This window comes from Cynocephalus volans, chromosome 16 (assembly GCF_027409185.1).
Source record: "Cynocephalus volans isolate mCynVol1 chromosome 16, mCynVol1.pri, whole genome shotgun sequence".
Classification (NCBI taxonomy): Eukaryota; Metazoa; Chordata; class Mammalia; order Dermoptera; family Cynocephalidae; genus Cynocephalus; species Cynocephalus volans.
The window spans coordinates 55,316,493-55,340,441 of record NC_084475.1 but is presented as its reverse complement, the minus strand read 5'-3'; the positions used below and the strand labels follow the sequence as shown (position 1 = coordinate 55,340,441).

The following is a 23,949-nucleotide window of genomic DNA, read 5'->3' as shown; positions in this document are numbered from 1 at the left end:
ATAGACGATACTCTAGATGATTTTTGTAGAAAAGATTCCAGAATGGGAGAGCAGTTTGGAACAATAATAGGGAAATGTTGGAAGTAGAGTTATTTTAAGAGTTGGGGGAAAGCCTTAGGAAATGACCTTGAGAGAATAGTGTAACAAGATTGGATGGGGAGGTAGGTTGATGCAGCATGGTTATAATATTCTGGTCTACCTTTCTACTTCCTAGTTCCATGGTTTTGTCTGTACTGGAAGTATCTTACTCCTGAAGAATCACTGTCACAATTGACAAAGCCACATATTGTTTTGCTCCAGTATTATAATTAAGATCTCACAAACTTGATGAAAATCCTGAGAACAGCTGAGAAATGACAGACATCCTCTGTGCCATCACCTCCTCCTGCAGTTGATACGTCCTAACAGAGACCAGCTGCCGGCTGTGTTTCTATGTTCCATGGGGACCCTTTGAGCATCCATGCATTTTATAAGCACCAAGGACACAATCTGCCTGGGCTCATTGGGGAATTGCCTCATTCCAGGCAGGCAAAAGGGCAGGAGGTAGGAGCCCAAAGTAATTTCTCTAGAGAATTTGTTGCCATTGTAGGAATTGCACCTGAGAATTCTGTGGCATAAAGTTAATCCTTCTGCTTGTTTTTGGTTTTCTCAAGAAAATAATGTGGCTGGAGGGAGTGCTTTATGGGCAGTTTAACTGCCTCTGGAGTCCAATGTTGACATGTTGTTGTTCACTTGCAAGGGCAGCTCTTGGAGGAATACCCCTGCTTCTGTCTAAGAAATATGCCTGGCATGGTGCATCTTGGCCCTTAATACTGAAAATGTGGTAGCAAATGGGCAAACTGCCCCAAAACTTAGGGTGTGAAAGAACAGAAGAGGCTACATTTTCATTTTCAGGAGTTTTTAAGTCATTTCCCCTAGTTACCATGTTTGGAGTGAGTTAACAGTTTGTGGGGACAGTCACTGTCTTATGGGAATATACTAAGAGAGAACATTATGGATGGAAAGTGTGTAAATGGGTGTCCGGAGAAAAGATATTGGAACCTGTAATTCTCTAATGTGTATTTTGGACTCTTTTTAAATAATCATGGATGAAGGTAGAGGGGGAAGCAAATATTATACAGTAGACTGTAAACAGGACTGATTTGTCTAATATAGTTTAATAAAATGAGAATGTTCAGCCTTTCAAATAGTCAAGTAATAGCAGCAGTCCAAGGTTCTAATCTCAGACACTCCACTGATTTGTTATGTAGTCAAACCTCAGTGAGCTTTAGCCTGTCTGTGAGCTGTGTTTTTTGAGACTTCTTTTAACTCTAAAATTGACTTCATTGGTTTAGGGTAAGCTGTACTCAAAAGCATCTCAAAATAAAATTTAAATGTATAATTCTGAAGGTGGATATGAATCTGCTAAAATGTCTTTATAAAGCTTGTATCAATGTGTTTTGGGGAATCTGCAATTAAGGAAAGAACACGTATACTTTTGGAAAGGACAAAGCATTTCACTTCAGGACAACAGAAAAAGTAACATTCAAAACTATCTTTGAAGTAACTTTAAAAACCAAAGTAAGTTTAATGAACACGTTCATTAGTACAAATATATTTTGTAAGTTATATCTATAAATAATAAAATATTTAATTTTCATATTATATGTATTTCTTTTTCAGTAAGTTTTTTCCCCTTTTGTTAGGAAATTCCTAGGAAAAAGAATGGGATGATACTTCTTTCAACAAAACTTGTTTAGAGGACATGGATTCTTGGTCAAAGTAGTGATTTTGATTTATATATGTTAACATACTTGTGGATTAATATGCCACTTTTCCATATTTTAGTATTACCTTATGTATATTATGTGACTAACTGTTCATTATGTTGAATTGTCATTTGAATATACATGAAAGATAAATCAGTTTTATTTCATTTGAAACAGATTTATATTTATGTACTCTCTTGGGTTCATCCATCATTCCCAAAGGTGGTGTTTATGGTTTGCAGCATATGTACATTCAAAAGTAGAACAGCAACAGCTATTCATCTCTTCTTGACCTGCTGCCCTCTTACATGGAGTTGGTGCCCTCTTACATGGCTTATCCAGGGCCATAAGCATCTGCTTCTAAGGCTCTTATCCCAAACATGTTGGTAAAACTAGAAGCCATCAGAAAATCAGAATAAAGCTTTGTTTTTAATGGTTAAACTGAAAGTAATTCCTTATGAGATATTACATTTGAAAAAATATTTCTTTTAGTTTTGCTGGAGTTAAGTAATCTAGCCTGAAGAAATTATTTTTCTGGGAGGATTTACCAATGGTAAACATTTTTTTTTCTCAGTAATTTAGTAGTTTGAGGTGAAATCTTTTTTTGCTGAGGAAGGATAGTAGGGAAGATTTGAAAAATAGTGTGAATTATACAGAAAAAACTAATCATTTCTAGTCCTAGTCTCCAAAACTAGATATTGTTAACATTTTCACATATTTATTCCAATCTCTTATTTTTTTAATTGTTGTTATGAAAAATTGCAAGTGTAGGTAAAGGCAGTGAATCTTCATATGTCCATCATTCAATTTTAACAATCATTAGTTCATGGCCAGTCTTGTTTATTCTTTACTCTTAGCCTTTCCCTGTCTCCTCCCATTATTTTGAAGTGAATTCTAGACATTGGACAATTTTATTCATAAATATTTCAGCCCAATTACTTTTTACATGTATACTTTTAGAACATTATAAAATGTTCAGTTTCCTTTAAAAAAATAGAGAAAGCTAAATTCCCCCTTTGCCCTCTTCCTGATCTGAGGCTACTACTTCCATCTGGCCACCTCTAAAAGTAACTATTGCTGTGATTTTAGGATGTGTACTTTTAATTCATTGTTGACTATGATGAAAGCACATATATACATATTTGTAGGTAGCATATATTTTTCATACTTAAAAATATAGATGAATAAACTGTACTTATTTTATAACTCTCAGTTTCATTTTTGAGATCTGGATTCAGTCTTTTCTTTAATAAGTGAGTTTAACCCATTCATATTTATTGTGAATATGGATATCTAGATTTATTTCAAATCTTTCCCCTCCTTGTTTTTGTTTTTGCTTATGTTTTCTGTGCTTTTTCATTTTTTCCCCCTCCATTTCCAACCTCTTTTAGATTGCTTGAATTTTCTTTCATCTTTTTTTCTCTTGGTATATAAATTATATAAAGTCTATTTCTGGTTGTTTTTTTGTGGGGGGTACTAAATTTTTAACATGCATGTTTGGCTTATTTTTCTAGTGGAGTTTGAAGTGAGAGCATTTCTGTCCTCCTATGAATGGAATTTTCGAGCCAGAAATATTTTTATTATTTGTAAATATTGTTCATGTAACTATGGTTTCATTTATATAATGAAAACTTGTCAGTTAGATCTCACATTCCTTTTTCAACAGTGGACTTATGTTTTGTTTGGTTGCAGCCTGGTGGCCTTTCTTAGGCTCCGAGAAAAACAGAATACTTCACAGTATTTCATTCACCCACCATAGTAGGAACTTCACTCTGTCTTGTTTTTCTGATGTAACTATCTCTCCCGTAGGATTGTTAATTATCTCACTGGTCCTATTAAAGTTGTCTTTGCTTGTAAACTCCCTCAAATCTTCATTGGAAGTAGAATGTCCAAATGAAGTAGTTAGCAGAAAAAGGGCATTGCTTAAGCAGAGTTACTTGTTGGGGATTGGTTTGTTTGGGATGTGATGATATGGTGCGATACTATAGTAGTTAAGTGTGTTTGAATGGAGCAAACAGAACTTCATGCTAGGTAACTCTGGCAAAATATGGTTTACTGTAAGAATGGATGTCAGTGATTGTGCATCTGTATGGACCAATTATTCTGTGTTTTCCTCATAGTGGCTGTGTTGTATCTCCCAAGGATTGCCTGCCTCTCTCTTAATGTCAGCTTATTCTTCTGTCTGGATAGACTGACTTGTTTTTCTCTTTCATAACTCTGGCTTGTTTATGTCTCATCTTAGCTTCTTTGTCGCTTACTCAACCTTCTTCTATCCTTTCAACTCTAGCTCTACCACTAATTGGCTATTCTCTCAATATTTCTTAAGTTCTGAGAGAAACTTTAGCCCCTACTTTTTAGTTCAGCACTTAGATTGTCTTCCATTGGGTAGGAGCCCAACTCTGGTTCCCTTGGTTATGGTTGGCAAGAGGGGCATAGCATAGTGCACGGTAGCATATTCCTTGGAGCAGGGGCTGTGGGAAGGTTGAAATCTTTATTAGCTTAGGCTACCATAACAAATACCATAGACTGGATAGCTTAAACAACAAAAATTTATTCTGGGAAGTCCGAAATCAAGGTCTGGCAGGGTTTGGCTTCTGGTGAGGGCTCTATTCCAGGCTTTCAGATGGCTACCTTCTTGGTATGTCCTTACTTGGCCTTTCCACAGTGCTTGTGGCAGGGGATGGGGAGGTGGAAGTAGATATTTTTCTCTCTTCCTTTCCTTTGAGGCAATTGATTCTATTGGATTAGGACCACACCTTTATGACCTCGTTTACTCTTGTTTCTAAAAGTCCCATCTCCAAAATCATTCATATTGAGGATTAGGCCTTTACCATATGAAATTTGAGGGAGCACATTTCAGTCTGTAGCAGCATCATAAGGTACTATAACTCAGACATTCAGACTCTTGATTAGGACAGATGTTTATTTCCGGAACAGTCACATCATTGACCTGCTTCTTTTGGTATTACCATCCAATCAAAAACTCAAGTAGGAAAGCTGGGACTTATACTATACTCATCTTCTTTACCTCCATGTTACCAGGTCATGTTACTTATAGTTCTTAACTAATTCTCAAATCCATCTCCTATTTTCACTTATTTTTACTTTTATCTCTATTTTTTAAAATACCTCTTACCTGGCCTCCTTATTCCCAGTTTGTCTTGCTTCCACACCATTACCGGAGTGATCTTTCCAAAATGCAATCTGACCTTGTCACTCACTTTGCCAAAATAAACTTCAAATTAAATGTAAACTCTTCAAGAATGGTATGCAGGATCCTCAATAATTTGTCCTTTACCACATCTCCAGCCTTATCACCTCTGTCTTTCCTTTTTCCTCAGCCCCAGTCCAAGCATAAGAAGCTACTTGCAGTGCTCAGAAGGTACCATCTGCTCTTGCTTTTACATGGGGAGCTCTTTTATCACACCTTCTGCTCTGATTAAATCCTACCAATTATTCAGGACTCTGTGCAGGGGTCTGTAATTCCAGTAAGCTTTCGCTGATTCCTCAGTTTGTGTTTGGTATTCCTCTTCTGTGTTCTTGTATTTTAGTTGTCTGTTTAGTTCTTTTTCTTCCACTTACTTGCATGTCAGTTCCCAGATTGTGTCCTCATTTCTATAATTCTGCCACCCAACAACATGCCAGCCATATAGGCGCCCCCTGTATGTTTGCTGAATCATTAAATAACAGAAATTGAGTTCTTTTCTAACCCCGTGAACTCCTCAGCATTTTCACTTTGGACAGGTAATTTATCTTATAAAGGAAGGACAAGAATATCAATCAATATTTGAAGTATGTTGTAAAGTTAAGATTCCTTGATACTTGGTTTTCTTTGATTTGGGGGAGCAAAATAGAATTAATAAATTCTATTATTATTGAAGAAATTCAGGAAGATTTATAAATGTCAACTTGAAAATAAAAATTGTGTTCATGAATGCTTTTTTTGATCAAAGCCTGTAAAAATGAGGGAGAAATTCAAAAGAACAGATGCTAAGAAAAGGGTGAGTGTTTTCTGTTGGATAACGGCATGATGCTGGTGGGTACTTTGGCCTTTCTGTGCTTTTAGAGCAATAGTTCAATAACATTACCCAAAAAGTAGGAATTATGATTGAGAGTATTGCTGTCATGGACTATTGAATTTATCACACACTATCTGCACCTAACTACAACTGGGCGTTTGTCTGCTAACTTCAGGTAGTGCTAAAGCAGCTATGAGTGAGACATGTGCTAAATTTAAATGCAATAACAGATGCTGAGTAACTTTGCCAAGCTACAGACCATTGCAGCAAACTCTTTTAATGTTGTATTTCTTTTTCAGTCAGAATTGTTTAAGATAACTAGAAAATCATATGCATTTGGGGCAGTTGCTCTTCATAGAGTTATTTTTAGCATAAAACATTTTCACTTGTTAGTTGCCATATAATCTGCATTGGGCAGAATGATTTGTGTTATATTTCAAACAGTGATTTTCTGCTGCATAAAAGCTATGCTTACACATTATTAGTACAACTTGTTGAAAAGTTAAATGGTTAGTCAATTAATCAGTTCCTGTTCCTTAATAAAACCAAATACAGTTGGCTGTCCGTGTCTCTGGGTTCTGTATTCATGGATTCAGCCAACCTCGGATTGAAAATATTGAGAAAAATAATTCCACAGAATTCCAAAAAACTTGAATTTGCTGTGTGCTGAATATTATGTTGAACCCACACAAATGAAGTGATGTGTAGGCATTGTATTAGATATTATAATACAATGGAGATGACTTAAAGAATATAGGAGGATGTGTGTAGGTGTTCTGCAAATACTAAGCCATTTTATATCAGGAACGAGCATCTGTGGATTTTGGTATCAGTGGGGTCCTGGAAGCAATCTGGCCTGCCCCTCCCCCAAAACCCCAGGATAATGAGAAATGGCTGAATTTTGTTTGATTTTTATCCCCTGCTGAAATAGTACTGGGGAATCATATGGTTTTACAGGTAAAATCTTTAGACATTTATAAAGGATTTGGCAACTCTGTCTTTATATTAAAGTTTTGCAGGAAGCATGAAGACCCTAAATTAAAAATGATTTTTTAAATTTAGTTTTTTCTAAGCTAATACATACATAGTAGGTTGCCAGATAAAATAATGAGTGCCCAGTTAAATTTGAATTTCAGATAAATAAGGTTTTTAGTATAACTGTATCCCAAGTATTGCATGGGACATACACTAAAAAATTATTCATTTATCTGAAATTCAGGTTTAACTGGGCATCTTGTATTTTTATGTGTTAAATCTGGCAACCCTATTATTAAAATATAAATTTTTTTTTTTTTTTTGTCTTTTTCGTGACCGGTACTCAGCCAGTGAGTGCACCGGCTGTTCCTATATAGGATCCGAACCCGCGGCGGGAGCGCCGCTGCGCTCCCAGCGCCGCACTCTCCCGAGTGTGCCACGGGCTCGGCCCAAAATATAAAATTTTAAAAACATAAAAGGAATGCAGTGCAAAGTAAGTTTCTTTCAGTGTCCTCCAGCCCAGCCACATCCCATTATTAATGTCTTTGAAAAACTTGCAGAAATAGTCTATGCTTTTATAAACATGAACCTATTTTTTTACTTATACAAGCATTTCCCCTCTATTTTATAAAGGAGCAACCTTTATAAAAATAGGAGCAACCTAATATATTTTCCTACAGGTTCTTGTTTTTTTTTTAATTTGATAATATATTTCTACCTCGTGATTTTTACAATATGGGAAATATGGGGTTGTGTGATAGAGTATGGGCTTTAAAATCAGGCAGAGTCGGGTCCAAATCTAAGTTCTCCCTTTACTAGCTGTGTGACCTTGAGTAAGTCCTCAACCTCTCCTTTCCTCTGTTGTCTTATTTGGAAAATGGAAAGAATAGCATGCCAGGTACTGGAGGATATTGTGCAGAGCAAGATGGTCAGAGTCCCTGCTCCTGTGGTGTCATGTGTGTAAACTGTGCTTGCCTAGCACTGTGGTGCTGATAGATATTGAATTCATTGAGTCATTACTGATATGTCTTGTAGTTCTGACAGCCACGATTACTGAAACAGACTTTAGGTTCATTTATAATCAAATAGTGATGTGGCTACAAGCAGAATACATGAACATCAGCTAGAGGGGAACTAGTATTTTCTATACTGTTTGAATATTCTTAACTCTCATTTTGTTGAGGGATTTAGTAACTTGAAATGTAACAGCCATTTTTTAAAAAATGTACATTGAATGTTAATATAAAGAGGCTTAGATTTTCTTGAGGATTTTTCTTAAAATCTTGGATTTTAAAAGTGATTTGTTTAAACATGAATGAACATTATGCAAATGGTGAATATAGCTGATCTTCCTTTGATAGACCTACCAATGTTTTCTAAAATACATGATACTGTCTTGTTCATATGTTGTGTGGACAGTTGGCTATGTTGAATGTCTACACCACTCTATTCCATTTCAAGCTTCATTCAGTTTGGGTCCCTGTTTCTTCCTTTGGTTTCATCTTATGTACAGCATGGTCTGTGTGACAATTTTGAACTTGGAAACAGGAAAGAGAATGATAAGGTAAATTATTCTCCTATCGAGAAATTAAATTGTAGACTCTAGCACCAGACTGCCTGTGTTCAAATCCTGGCTCCATCTCTTACTTGTGGTGTGACCCTAGGCAAGTTAGTTAACCTTTCTGTGCCTCAGTTTCCTCATTTGTAGATTGAGTGGATGGTGTATTAAAGGGCTTAACTAGATAACATGCTTTGAACAGTGCCTAGCATGTGGTGGGTGCTGCATGTTTGCTGTTATTGCTGCTTCTGCTCCAGCATTTGTTGCAACCTCCTTGTTATCACATCCATGGCTCATCTCTTCTCTTTACTGCCTTTCTGATTTGTCATTGTCACTGCTAGTGTGAAATGCCCAGAAAAAACCCTCAGAATTTGGCCTTCTTCTGACATGTTGTTGGATCTTCTTTAAGTCTTACCATTGGTCATGACCCACTGTTCTCATCCACATACCATTATATTTCCATACAGTGTTGAGATGGGTAAGAAGGGAGGGGCAATGGTGGAATGGCGAAAGGGTGAAAAGGAAAATTCATGTCTGCATTTTGAAGGGAGTGGACTAATCTCTCCATCTCAAAAAATCTGTGATTACAAATGAGTTTGCTTCTAATTAGAACTGAATCATTTGGGATAGGAGTACCGGGCATAGAAAGGACAATTTTTTAAAAAACCTTGCCTCTTTGTAAGGTTTGCTAATGGAATGGTGAAATTGTCTGAAAACCTCAAAAAATGGTATGTATTTAGTTTAGGGACATCGGAACAGAGAAGAGAATCTGTGAAACTTTTTGTGAAATTTTTTTATCAATGAAATTCAGAGAGGTAGAGCTCTCATGTGGGAGCTACTGTCAGTGAATTACAGCTGAATTGGCTTTTTTTTTAAAAAAAAAAACCCTTTATGGTAAGAGTTTCTGGAGGGCAGATGGTGGCAGGGGGAGTAATTCTGTTTCTGCATAACTGACTTGTATGTGAACTTTTGGATGACAGTGTTTTTCTCAGTTGGTAAGTGCCTACTCTGTACTTTCTCTGCACACTCCTCATAAATCAATGGGCTTCTAAATTCATAGGCTCTTCCCCCTACTCCCACACCATGAATACTGCCTATCTTTCGGAGTTAATTTTTTATAGGGGAAAGAGAATAGAGCGAAATTTTATTGTGCATACCAAGCACTCATGTATATAATTTTATCTTTTAAAACTTTATAAGTATCATTCATTTGTAAACAGAGATTCCGATCCAGAAAAGATAAATGATTTAACGAAGGCATATGCTAGTACATGGTCAAGCTGAAATTTAAATTCAGGTCATCAGACACTGTAGTCCATGCTTTTTCATTGCTGTCATGCTTCCTTTTAGGCCACTGAATTAAATATACCTTTGTAGACCTGGACTTCTTTATATTGGTCTACCTCTACTTTTATTTTTTTGAGGGAGGGATATAAGAGTATGCTATCCTATGACAGAGTATTATATTCTCCTTAAAAATAAGAATAGGGACTGGCTGGTTAGCTCTGTGGGTTAGGATGCATTGTTATAACACCAAAGTCAAGGGTTTGGATTCCTGTACCAACTAGCTGCCAAAAACGAATGAATAAATAATTAAGGAAAAAAAAAGTCACTAATTTATTTTTAAGATCTCACTTAATTTAATTATGCTTAATGAAACTACGAAATGCCTGGGATTGGAATGCCTGTCTGTGTGGACTCAGCATTAATCCTGAATATATATTTTATAGTTATGAGTTATGCTATGAGCTAGAAATTGGCATACTTTATCTCATTTATCACAATATACCCAATGAGTAAGTCTTTTTTCTAGAAAACTGAGGTTGAGATGATAGGCCCCCTTTTCAAGATCACACTGTTATTCAGGTTTCAGTCAGAGCTGGTGCCCTCCTTTCTTGTTACTGGGGCACATAAAAGAAGTGCCAGTAGTTGAGCTATCTGACTACTTGAGATGGAGTTGATGTTTTAAACAATGTATTCTAAATTAGAGTAAGGAAAGTGGAAAGTACTACTCTCCGTCATTACACAGGGCAATTGCAGGCATTGACATTCCATGCATCTGCTCATCTACATCACATACTTCCTTTTTTGACAAAATGTATTTTCTCTTAAAGAGGTAATGGGGGCTGTTTGTTCTTTCTCAGAGAAATCCCTTGTTTCAACTTCCAGCTGAAAGATGGTGATGTATTATGGTGGATTCCTTTTCTCTGTTGGAGGAATGAGCAACTGACTTCCTGATAACTTGGGGTTTTCTGTGAGACAAAGGAGAGGTGGAACTATGGAGATAGTTGTGCAGAATTGTCAGACAGCAAAGGTTGAAGATGGGTTAGTGATGTGGTGCAGATCTATATCTAATATTTCAAAGAGTCTAGTTAAGTATTTTCAGAGAAAGATGGGTTGAAGGAGTTGAGATTTTTTTGAATGGGAAAGGGGAGAACATTATAGTCAGGAGAGAACTTTGAAAACCTTTGAAAAAGTATTAACACTTTGCTCTCTTTTATACACGTTTTCATCTGTTATTTAATGTATTCTGGTGGTTCATGTACTACTTGAGTGTCACAATTCATTTCTAATTGGTGTGTGTATATTGTCTCCCCAGCTGAGGCTATGAGCATTGGAGGGCAGGGTCACATCTTCTACTTTTTACATTTTTGCCCATAGAATTTCTTATGCACTGTCATGTTTATTGCAGCTCTATTTACAATAGCCAAGAGTTAGAACCAACCTAAATGTCCATCGTCAGACAACTGGATAAGGAAAATGTGGTATATATATGTAGACAATGGAATACTACTCTGCCATAAAAAGAATACAGTCATTCACTGGATGAATTTAGAGAAAATTATGTTAAATGAAATAAGCCAGGCACAGAAAGAGAACTATTGTATGTCCTCACTCATAAGTGGGAACTAAAAAAAATAAATGGAAGGAAGGGAGGGACAGAGGGAGAGAGGGAGGGAGGGAGGAAGGAAGGAAGTATACATTGAACTTTCAAGAGGAGAAAACAGAACTGAGGTTACCAGAGGTGGGAAAGGGGGAGGGAAAGGCGGGTTAGGGGGGAATTTGTAAAGGGCCGCAAAAATCAATTCCATTGTATAATGTTGAAAATACTAATTGTCCTTATTTGAACGTCACATATTGCACACAGGTATTGATATTGGTATACCTGTGTACCCCACAGATATGTACAATCAACAGTTTCAATTAAAGAAAAAAGAATTTCTTATGCAGTCAAGTAAGCTCCTTATTCTGTGGTTAAGGATTTGTAAGTGAATCCAAGATTATAGCAGTATGTGTTGAGAAGCTCTTAAAGAAATAGTTTGGAAACATCTACCATTATTTAAAACAGTGCATGCCTTTTACTCTACTATGCAAGTATTATGGGCAAATATATATAAGTAAGTCCTAAAATGATTACTTTCTTTTTTGCCTGTAAATAGAACTATTTTAAGTTAAATCAACAGGATTTTAATAATCAAAGGCATTATAGTAGTATCAAGTGCTTTTTAGAGTATTTAGTTCTAGAATGCAATAATAAAGTTCTGATAAAACATAACCATTCCATTTTATTTCTTTTCTCCCCAGAGAAAAGTTGCTGTTTTAAAGAATTATAGAGAAGAACTGAATTTTGAAAAAATGCTGGAGACCTTAGGTAAGAATTACTCCTTTCTGCCTACTTTTGTAAGAATTGAAACTCCTTCCACTAGGATCTTTGAAATATTGTATGTTGTACATCACAGGATTCTGTCTGTAGTAACTTAGATTTAAAAGGTTTTTACCCACTAGCACTATATTTGGGTAATGTGTTTCTGTATTTAGACAGTTTCACCTGAAGTATTATAAGAAACAAATCACTTGTAAGCAAAAGTTAAATACATATGAGATATTCTACCAATTATGTGTTTTAATAAAGCATAATGTAAGCTCAATTCTGATTTATGAACTCAGTTCTGGTTAATGATTGTTTCTGGATAGCACCAGAAAGTTTAACAGCATTTTCAGTACTGAAAGAAGATCATTACTTTTCCTTTTATTTGTGGCAGGTGGAGAATTACTGACCTCTGCTTTTAATTGGAAAAAAGAGAACAGTATCAAACATTGAGGCTGACAAACTTCATTTAAAGCAGTTTAATTTCAACATAAAATAATTTATATTGAAATAACCAGATTTCCCAGGCTTATATGTTAAATCTTTTTTTCTCCACTGCTCTTTAGTTTTATAGAAATTGGTTTGTAGAACTATTTAACAGGTATATCAGGTCTGGTACATACCTGCAATCATCTGACACCTCAATCTCTTACCAGATAGCTCTTTGTGTAAGACTGTTGGAAAGTGTCTGGATTTCCACTCTGGCACCTTGTTGATTATTGCTGATACCTTGACAGCTGTGAGTTATGAGAGTTGGTGGCAGTAAAGGGAGAAGGAACCTGATTTTGTGATCGTGGGGATCATTACTGTGATTTTTGTTCTTGGTACTCTGCTGGTAATGAAAATTCAGGGATGTACTTTTCCTTCATCACACATTTTATACTGAAGTTGTACACCATAAAGGCTACTATTCCACATAGGAAAGTTTCTATAAGTTAGTGGAAAGGAAAGGGGAAATATAGAATTGTTTAAACCATTACATTCTAGTCTTTACTGTATTCTGTTAACTATTACTGAGTTGCATGTCTTCCAAGAATTGACATGGGAATAAATATTATATTTGTATTCTGAAATACCAGAGAAAATAGGACCCAGAATAAAATTCTCATGTGTGTCTTTATCATTGTTTGCTTTTAAAATTCTGCATGTGATTAAATATTTTTTGTTTTACTTTGTGTGTGTGTGTACGTGTGTGGACTTGTGGTCAATATCAATTCATGTTTTAATTACCCCATTTCTGTGTAATTCCAGATTTGGTGCTATAGAAACTATCTCTGGTGATGATTTCCACTATTTTTGATTACTGTAATATGGAAAACATATTTTAATAGATATACTTGTTACTATCATGAATCTGTTAGGGCATATATCTGAACAATATTTGTTTTTTTTAAAAAACAAATTTGGCATCACTTATAAGAAAGTTTAAGTGTATGTTTATATGTATGTATTTCAGGGAGATGTTTTTAACTATTTGTGGTAGAAACTGTCTGGTGGAAGTATGCTTGTGTGAGATATTAGAACTATTAGGACACAATTTACTCAAAATATTTACTTTTGCAACTTTGTGCCTGATTCATGAAGTGCTGGATAACTATTTGAATTGGATTAGTTTGAAGCATATGTAAATATGCTATTTAATTTGCTATTTTCCAGGGTATGATCCCTCTACTGCCAGCTGCCAAAAAAATTTTGCTGTTTTATTTTGGGGAGAGAAATTTAAAGCATTAAAAAGAACATAATTTTGTGCTTTTTGTTCATTTGTACTCAATTTAAAAAATTTGTGCTTTTTGTACCATTTTGTTCTCAATTAAAAAGAGACAATTATGTGCACTTGAAAGGAGTTATTTTAAGATTTCTGCAAGCATGAAATCCTCATAGGTTTGACATGTGTCCTTTGAATCTTATTGGCTAATATTGCTTTTTGGTATAGACAAAAATCGGGCCCTGCAGGCAGCAGAGCGCTTGCAGGCCAAGCTTCGAGAACGGGGAGATGTAGCAAATGAAGACAAACTGAGCCTTCTGAAGTCAGTCCTGCAGAGCCCGCTCTTCAGTCAGATTCTGCACCTTCAGACTTCTGTACAGCAGCTGAAAGACCAGGTAAGACATCATTCAACCAAGCAGGCATTCACAGCATGGCACAGATCTTGTGAAAGGCTCCTGTTTTTCAGAAAGGCTGATTTTTGCATGTGTTAATGAATAGTTAATGCAATCATTTAAACCTCCAGACGAGACATTCAGATTCACTGTGGCTTTTTCCTCCTAGTTATTTTTGTAATGGTTGTTGCTGTATATTGTAGATGATATGACATTGTGTTGAAAGCTGTGCGGATGCCGAAGAATGAGTTCCTACAGGAGAAGGGGATGATAAAAATATGTTTTGGGTGGATGGCTGTGGACTTGGTTTCCATGATCACCAAGGCTCATTGTTCATGTGAACTTGCTCATTCAGATTCAGACACTCAGTGCACTTATAAGATTTTAGATAAGCCTGGATTTGCATGTATAATCATGTGTGTGAGGAAGGGAAATCACTTCTATTTTGACAGTAAAAGGAATAATTACATTGTCATCAGTTAGAGGAATTGCAGTTCTCACTTCTTAAAAGAGTGTAAGTAGCAATTGCTTCCATGACAGCATCAGATGGTGATAAACATTAGAACTTCTAAATGTAACACGGTGGTTTTTTTCCTGTAAAAATTATGAACATTAAAAATTATAAGCATTTATATTAAAATTGAAACATCACAATGACAGGATGGAAACTGAAGTCAGATGTTCTTTGAACTTACTTAGTTTAATCACCATTTCTCAGGTTTAAAAAAAAAATATTTGTTATCTTCACAAGGTTTGAAGTCAATCTAATTATACCTTCTATCTAGGTTAGTGTTCACTCTCATTTTTTTTAGCATTAATTTAATGGTTATGGATGACTTCCTAGCAAATATTCTGCCTTAAAAGGTTAAAAATGAAACTTGTGGACTAGTTTTATAATTCAGTGAAAGATGGTTTCAATAAAAAATCTCACAAGATGTGCCAAATGTAAAAGAACAAATAGTAGTAATAGAGAAGGAATTTGCTTAATGTCATGTAACTTCTTAATATAGGTATTTTGGTAGTGGAAAAAAAAAACGTAAAACAAGAAGAATCTTCACAAATATTTCTCTGTAGTGTATTTCTACTTAATGATTTTAAAAGTCATGATCATGAATTTGAAAGTGTTTTTGTTATATGTAGTTGTGTTTATCCCCTTTGCAGGTTATTGAAAAGACTGATTTTCCATGCTGATTTTCAGAATGGATTGGAAAGCTTCTGGACAAAAAATATCTCGAACATAAGCATATATTTTTTTTATTGAAACGTTGTGGATTATACATTTTTGTTGTAGACAGAGTTGATGATCAGTACTGTGTACAATATGTGATGATCAACTTAAGATAATTAGCATATTCATTACAAAACGTCATCATTCTTTGTGTCCATTAACCAATTTCTTGCTTATCCCTCTCCAACTCCCCTTTCCCACCTCTTGTAACCATGGTTCTGTTCTCTCCTGCTGAAAGTTCAACTTATTATTGTGATTGTTCTTTCCTTCCCTCTCTCCCTCCCTTCCTTCCTTCTTTATTTTTTAGCTCCCACTTAGGAGCGAGGACATGTGGTATTTCTCTTTCTGTGCCTGGCTTGTTTCACTTAACATAATTCTCTCCAAGCTCATTCATGTTGCTGTGAGTGGCAGAATTTCATTCTTTTTTATGGCTGAGTAGTATTCCATTGTGTATATCTACCACATTTTCCTTATCCGGTCCTCCATAAATGGACATTTAGGTTGGTTCCATTACTTAGCTGTTGTAAATACTGCTGTGATAAACATGGGAGTGCAGGTATCTCTTTGACATGATGGTTTCCTTTCCTTTGGGTATATACTCAGTGGTGGGATTGCTGGATAGTATGGTAGTTCTATCTATAGTTGTTTGTAAAACCTCCAAACTCTTTTTCATAATGGCTATACTAATTTTCAATCCCACCAACAGTGTAGAAGGATTCCCCTGTCTCCGCATCCTTGCCAGCATTTGTTACTCTCTTTTTCATAATAGCCAGTCTAACTGGGATGAGTTCATATATCATTGTAATATTGATTTGCATTTCCCTGATGATTAGTGATGATGAGCATTTTTTCATGTACTTGTTGGCCATTTGTTTTCCTTTGAAAAATGTCTACTCAGCTCTTTTGACCATTTTTTAAATTGGATTATTTGGTTTTTTACTAAGTTGTTTGAGTTCCTTGTATATTCTGAATATTAATCCCGTGTTGGATTTACAATTATTTTCTCCCATTCTCTAGGTTGCTTTTTTACTCTGTTGATTGTTTCCTTTGGTGTACAGAAGCTTTTTTGTTTGATATGATCCCATTTATTTATTTTTTTCTCTTGTTGCCTGTGCTTTTGGAGTCTTACTCATAAAGTCTCTGCCCAGTCCTACATACTGAAGTGTTTCCCGTATGTTTTATTCTAGGAGTTTTATAGTTTCAGGTCTTATATTTAAGTCTTTAATATATTTTGAGTTGATTTTGGTATATGGTGGATCTGTAGATCACTTTGGGTAGTATGGGCATTTTCACAATGTTAATTCTTCCAATCCAGGAGCATGGAAAGTCTTTCCATCCTTTTGTGTCCTCTTTAATTTCTTTCAGGAATGTTTTATAGTTCTCATTGCAGAGATCTTTTCACCTGCTTGGTTGAATTTATTCCTAGTTATTTATTTATTATTTTGGGGGGGTAGCTGTTATAAATGCGCTTCCTTTTTAAATTTCTTTTTCTACTAGTGTGTTGTTGGAGTATAAAAACACTACTGATTTTTGTGTATTGATTTTGTATACTGCAACCTTACTGAATTTGTTTATCAGCTCTAAGAGTTTTTTGGTAGAGTCTTTTAGTTTTTCTATATATGGGATCATGTCATCTGCAAAGAGGGACAATTTGACTTTCTTTTCTTCCAATCTGGATGCTCTTTCTTTCTTTCTTTTTTTTAAATTTTATTTTGTCGATATACATTGTGACTGATTATTGCTCCCCATCACCAAAACCTCCCTCCCTTCTCCCTCCCCCCTCCCCCCCAACAAGTTTGCTTGTCGTATCAACTTCAAGTAATTGTGGTTGTTATATCTTCTCACCCCCCCCCCGGTTTTGTGTGTGTGTGTGTGTGTGTGTGTGTGTGAATTTATATGTTAATTTTTAGCTCCCACCAATAAGTGAGAACATGTGGTATTTCTCTTTCTGTGCCTGACTTGTTTCACTTAATATAATTCTCTCGAGGTCCATCCATGTTGTTGCAAATGGCAGTATTTCATTCGTTTTTATAGCTGAATAGTATTCCATTGTGTAGATGTACCACATTTTCCGTATCCACTCATCTGATGATTGGCCTTTGGGCTGGTTCCAACTCTTGGCTATTGTAAAGAGTGCTACGATGAACATTGGGGAACAGGTATACCTTCGACTTGATGATTTCCATTCCTCTGGGTATATTCCCAACAGTGGGATAGCTGGGTCGTATGGTAGATCTATCTGCAGTTGTTTGAGGAACCTCCATACCATTTTCCATAGAGGCTGCACCATTTTGCAGTCCCACTAACAATGTATGAGAGTTCCTTTTTCTCCGCAACCTCGCCAGCATTTATCGTTCAGAGTCTTTTGGATTTTAGCCATCCTAACTGGGGTTAGATGGTATCTCAGTGTGGTTTTGATTTGCATTTCCCGGATGCTGAGTGATGTTGAGCATTTTTTCATATGTCTGTTGGCCATTTGTATATCTTCCTTAGAGAAATGCCTGCTTAGCTCTTTTGCCCATTTTTTAATTGGATTGCTTGTTTTCTTCTTGTAAAGTTGTTTGAGTTCCGTGTATATTCTGGATATTAATCCTTTGTCAGATGTATATTTTGCAAATATTTTCTCCCACTCTGTTGGTTGTCTTTTAACTCTGTTAATTGTTTCTTTTGCTGTGCAGAAGCTTTTCAGTTTGATATAATCCCATTTGTTTATTTTTCCTTTGGTTGCCCGTGCTTTTGGGGTCGTGTTCATGAAGTCTGTGTCGAGTCCTATTTCCTGAAGTGTTTCTCCTATGTTTTCTTTAAGAAGTTTTATTGTTTCAGGGTGTATATTTAAATCCTTAATCCATTTTGAGTTGATTTTAGTATACGGTGAGAGGTATGGATCTAGTTTCATTCTCCTGCATATGGATATCCAGTTATCCCAGCACCATTTGCTGAAGAGGCAGTCCCTTCCCCAGTGAATAGGCTTGGTGCCTTTGTCAAAGATCAGATGGCAATAAGTGTGTGGGTTGATTTCTGGATTCTCTATTCTATTCCATTGGTCAGTGTGTCTGTTTTTATGCCAGTACCATACTGTTTTGGTTATTATCGCTTTATAGTATAGCTTAAAGTCAGGTAGTGTTATGCCTCCAGCTTTATTTTTTTTGCTCAGCATTTCTTTGGCTATGCGTGGTCTTTTATTGTTCCATATAAATGACTGGATAGTTTTTTCCATTTCTGAGAAAAAAGTCTTTGGAATTTTGATGGGGATTGCATTGAATTTGTATATCACTTTGAGTAGTATGGACATTTTCACTATGTTGATTCTTCCAATCCAAGAGCATGGAATATCTTTCCATCTTCTTGTATCCTCTCTAATTTCTCTCAGCAGTGGTTTGTAGTTCTCATTATAGAGATTTTTCACCTCCTTGGTTAACTCAATCCCTAAGTATTTTTTTCTTTTGGTGGCTATTGTAAATGGGTAGGCTTTCTTGATTTCTCGTTCTGCATGTTCACTATTGGAGAAAAGAAATGCTACTGATTTTTGTGTGTTGATTTTGTATCCTGCTACTGTGCTGAAATCATTTATCAATTTCAAGAGTTTTTTTGTAGAGGTTTTAGGCTGTTCGATATATAGGATCATGTCATCTGCAAACAGGGACAGTTTGACTTCATCTTTTCCAATCTGGATGCCCTTTATTTCCTTCTCTTCTCTGATTGCTCTGGCTAGTACTTCCAACACTATGTTGAATAGGAGTGGTGAGAGTGGGCATCCTTGTCTAGTTCCTGTTCTTAAAGGAATAGCTTTCAGCTTTTCCCCATTCAGGATGATATTGGCAGTGGGTTTGGCATATACGGCTTTAATTATGTTGAGATACTTTCCCTCTATACCTAACTTATAGAGGGTCTTTGTCAAGAATGAGTGCTGAACTTTATCAAATGCTTTTTCAGCATCTATAGAGATAATCATATGGTCCTTGTGTGTGAGTTTATTAATATGGTGTATCACATTTATTGATTTGCGTATGTTGAACCAACCTTGCATCCCTGGGATGAATCCCACTTGATCGTGATGAATAGTTTTTCGTATGTGTTGCTGTATTCTGTTTGCTAGTATTTTAGTGAGGATTTTTGCATCTATATTCATCAAGGATATCGGCCTGTAGTTTTCTTTTTTGGTTATATCTTTACCTGGTTTTGGTATCGGGATGATGTTTGCTTCATAGAATGAGTTTGGGAGATTTGCATCCGTTTCAATCTTTTGGAATAGTTTGTAAAGAATTGGTGTCAATTCCTCTTTGAATGTTTGGTAAAATTCTGCTGTGAATCCATCTGGTCCTGGGCTTTTCTTTGTTGGGAGCCTTCTGATAACAGCTTCAATCTCCTTTATTGTTATTGGTCTGTTCAAATTTTCTACGTCTTCATGGTTCAGTTTTGGGAGCTTGTGTGTGTCCAGAAATTTATCCATTTCCTCCAGATTTTCAAATTTGTTGGTGTATAGTTGTTTATAGTAGTCTCGAATGATTCCTTGTATTTCAGATGAATCCGTTGTAATATCGCCTTTTTCATTTCTAATTTTTGTTATTTGAGTCTTCTCTCTTCTTTTTTTTGTTAGCCATGCTAATGGTTTGTCAATTTTATTTATCTTCTCAAAAAACCAACTTTGTGATTCGTTGATCTTTTGAATTGTTTTTTGGTTTTCAATTTCATTCAGTTCTGCTCTGATCTTAATGATTTCTTTCCGTCTGCTAACTTTAGGATTGGATTGTTCTTGTTTTTCTAGTTCTTTAAGGTGAAGTGTTAGGTTGTTCACTTGCCATCTTTCCATTCTTCTGAAGTGAGCATTTAAGACAGATCATCTAGGCAAAGAATCAGTAGAGAAACACAAGATCTAAACAAGACTCTAGACCAATTGGAATTGGCAGATATCTACAGAACATTCCACCCAACAACCTCAGAATATTCATTCTTCTCATCAGCACATGGATCATTCTCCAGGATAGATCACATATTAGGTCACAAATCAAGACTCAATAAATTCAAAAAAATTGGAATTATCCCATGTATCTTCTCAGACCACAATGGACTAAAACTAGAAATTAATAACAAACGAAACTCTGGAAACTATACAAACACATGGAAATTAAACAGCATTCTGCTTAATGACATATGGGTCCAAGAAGAAATCAAGCAGGAAATCAAAAAATTTATTGAAACTAATGAAAACAATGATACACATACCAAAACCTGTGGGATACTGCAAAAGCAGTATTGAGGGGGAAGTTTCTTTCTTTCTTTTGCCTGATTGCTATGGCAAGTACTTCCAATACTATGTTAAATAGAAGTGGTGAGAGTGGTAATCCTTGTCTTTTTCCTGCTCTTAAAGAAAAAGATTTCAGCTTTTCCCCATTTAGGATGATATTGGTGGTGGGTTTGTCATATATAGCTTTTATTGTGTTGAGTTACTTTCCATCTATATGTAATTTGTTGAGAGTCTTTTTAATGAAGGGAGGTTGAATTTTGTCAAATGCTTTTTCTGCATCTATTGTGATAATCAGCTGGTTTCTGTCCTTGATTTTGTTAATGTGGTGTATCATATTTATTGATCTGCATTATGTTGAACTATCCTTGCATCACTAGGATGAATCCCACGTCATCATTATGTATAATCTTTTTGACGTGCTGTTGTATTTTGTATGATAATATTTTTTGAGGATTTTTGTGTTGATGTTCATCAAGGATATTGGCCTGTACTTTTCTTTTTTGTTATATCTCTGTCTTCTTTTGTTATTAGGATGTTGCTGGCCTCAAAGAATGAGTCTGGGAGAATGGCCTCTGTTTCAGTGTTTTGGAATAGTTTGGAAAGGATTTGTATTTTACTTTAAAGGCTTGGTAGAATTCAGCAGTGAAGCCATCTGGTCCTAGGTTTTTCTTTGTTTGAAGACTACTGATTACTACTTCAGGGTCATAGCTAGCTATTGGTCTGTTCAGATTTTCTGTTTCTTCTTGGTTCAGTCTTGGAAGTTTGTATGTGTCTAGAAACTTATTCATTTCCTCTAGGTTTTCAAGTTTGTTGGCATATAGGTTTTCATAATAGTCTCTAATGATTGTTTGTGTTTCTGTGGTATTGGTTGTAATGTCTCCTTTTTTCATTTCTGATTTTTGTTATTTGTGTCTTCTCTCTTTTTTTAGTCTAGCTAATTGTTTATCTATTTTATCTTCTCAAAAATCCAACTTTTTGTTTCATTGATCTTTTGTATCTTTTATTGGTGTCTGTTTCACTTAGTTCTGCTCTCATTTAATTATTTCTCTCCATCTACTGATTTTGAGGCTAGATTGTTCTTGTTTTTCTAATCCTTTGAGGTGTAACATTAAGGTGTTTATTTGAAGTCTTTCTATTCTTTTGAAGTAAGCATTTGCAATAAACTTCCCTCTTAGCACTGCTTTTGTTATATCTCATAGGTTTTGGTATTATGTGCCTTTATTTTCATTTATTTCAAGACATTTTTAAATTTCCTGTTTAGTTTCTTCTTTGACCCAAAGGCCATTCAGGAACTTGTTTAATTTCTGTGTATTTGTATAGTGTCCAACATTTCGCTTGTTACTAATTTCTAGTTTTAATCCATTGTGGTCTGGGAGATACAGGAAATGATTTCAGTTTTTGAAAATTTGTTGAGACTTGCTTTGTGACCTAATATGTGGTATATCCTGGAGAATGTTCCATGTGCTGATGAGAAGAATATATATTCTTTAGCTGTTGGATGAAATGTTCAGTAGATGTTTGATAAGTTCTCTTGGTCTAAAGTGTATTTTAAATCCTGTGTTTGTCTGATCTGTTGCTTAGATGATCTGTCCATGTCAAGAGAGAGTAGTTGAGGTCCCCAATTATTGTATTGGGGTCTGTCTCTCTCTTTGGGTCTAATAGTGGTTTTTTTTATGTATCTGTGTGCCCCAATGCTGAGTGTGTATATATTTATGATTTTTATAGCCTCTTACAGGATAGATCTCCCTTTATCATTATATAATGACCTTCTTTCCTCTTTTTTATGGTTTTTGGTTTAAAGTGTATTTTATCTGATATTAGAATAGCTACTCTTGCTCATTTTGGATTTCTATTTGTTTGATGTGACCAATGTTGAAGCGGAGGTTGTAAGGAACTACTCGGAGACAATGGCAGTTGCAACTGAAGGGCTAAAAGCAACCATTCACTAAGTAAGTGAAGGCCTAGAGTCAAAGTACAATGGATATTTATTATGAAAGCTGTGAGAAAAGTATGCGAGCAGGGATAAAGGAGGGGGAGCCCCTGGGGCAGAACTTCCTGAAATTTATTTGAACAGACTATACTGCATACTCACAAGGACCCTGTGTAAGCAACAGTTTCTAACAGCTGGTGTTATCATCTTGAGAAACACTGTGTGCAACACGTTCCTCATGCGTACTGGCATCATGTGTCTCTTCTGGCTGCGGCCAGAGGTAATGACCATTCTCTTAGCAGAACATATCACAAGATGTTAACCTCCTACAGTGTGGTATATGTTTTTCTATCCCTTTACTATTAATGTATGAGAGTCTTTACAGGTGAGGTGCATTTCTTGTAGGCAGCATATAGTTGTGTCGTTTTTTCATCCATTCAGCCAGTCTGTGTCTTTTCAGTGGGGAATTTAATCAGTTTATGTTTGGGGTTGTTGTTGACATGTATTGTCTTACTTCTGGAATTTTATTGATTTTTGTGTGGTTGTTTTAAACATCTTTTTTCCTTTTCCTTTTTTCATTTTTCTTAAGTGTTTGTTGTTTTTTTGAATTGGTAAGATAGCTTCTTTCCCTTTCTCAGTTGCATGTCTACTCTACTAGTGGATTTTGTTCTTTCTCGTGCATTCATGGTGGTGATTATCATGTTTTGGATTTCATATGAAGGACTCCCTTGAGGATTTCTTGTAGGGCTGGTTGTGTGGTGATTAACTCCCAGTTTTTGTTTGTCTGGGAAATATACATTTCCCCTTCATTTTTGAAAGAGAGGCTTGCTGGGTATAGTATTCTTGGCTGGCAGTTTTTTCTTTGAATGTATCATCCCACTCTCTTGGCCTATACGGTTTCTGTTGAGAAATCTGCTGTTAGTCTGACAGGGACTATGTTATAGTTGACTTGATGCTTTTCTCTTGCTCTTTTTTCTTGTTGTTGATTCTCTTTCTGTCTTTTACTTTTGACAGTTTAACAAAATTGTGTCTCAGAGAGGACGTTTTTGGATTGAATCCGAATGGGGATCTTTGAGCCTGTTGGATGTGGAGGTCCACATCTCTCTCAATACCTGGAAGGTTTTCCGCTGTTATTTTGTTCAATATTTATTCAGTTTTTTTTCCTTTCTCCTCTCCTTCCAGAACACCCATAATTCGGACATTTGTATGCTTAGTGTTGTCTGACAGCTCTTGTATGTTTTCTTCATATTTTTTGATTCTTTTTTTTGTGTGTGCCTGTGTTATTCTTAAAAGCCTGTGTTCAAAGTCAGAAATTCTTTCTTCTGCTTGCTCTAGCCTATTACATAAGTTCTCAGTTGTATTTTTTATTTTGTTGAATGAATCCTTCAGTTCCATGACTTCTACTATGTTCTTTTCTAAGCTATTCATCTCTTTATAAAGTTCCTCCTTCAGATCCTGGATTATTTTTTTTCATTTCATTGTTTTGTCTATCTGAGTTTT

At 35.7% G+C, this 23,949-nt stretch overlaps 1 protein-coding gene across 6 annotated transcripts in view; it reads left to right on the top strand.

Moving 5' to 3' along the window:
• Positions 1–23,949, top strand: part of MPDZ (multiple PDZ domain crumbs cell polarity complex component) — a 170,578-nt gene that overhangs the window by 14,096 nt on the left and 132,533 nt on the right. For all 6 annotated transcript variants that reach the window (XM_063080257.1, XM_063080259.1, XM_063080262.1 and 3 more), the window contains exons 2-3: positions 11,886–11,952; positions 13,883–14,049. In XM_063080257.1, coding sequence (XP_062936327.1) covers positions 11,937–11,952; positions 13,883–14,049 — 183 coding nt within the window. In that variant the 5' untranslated portion in view covers positions 11,886–11,936. The remainder of the gene's footprint in view (positions 1–11,885; positions 11,953–13,882; positions 14,050–23,949) is intronic.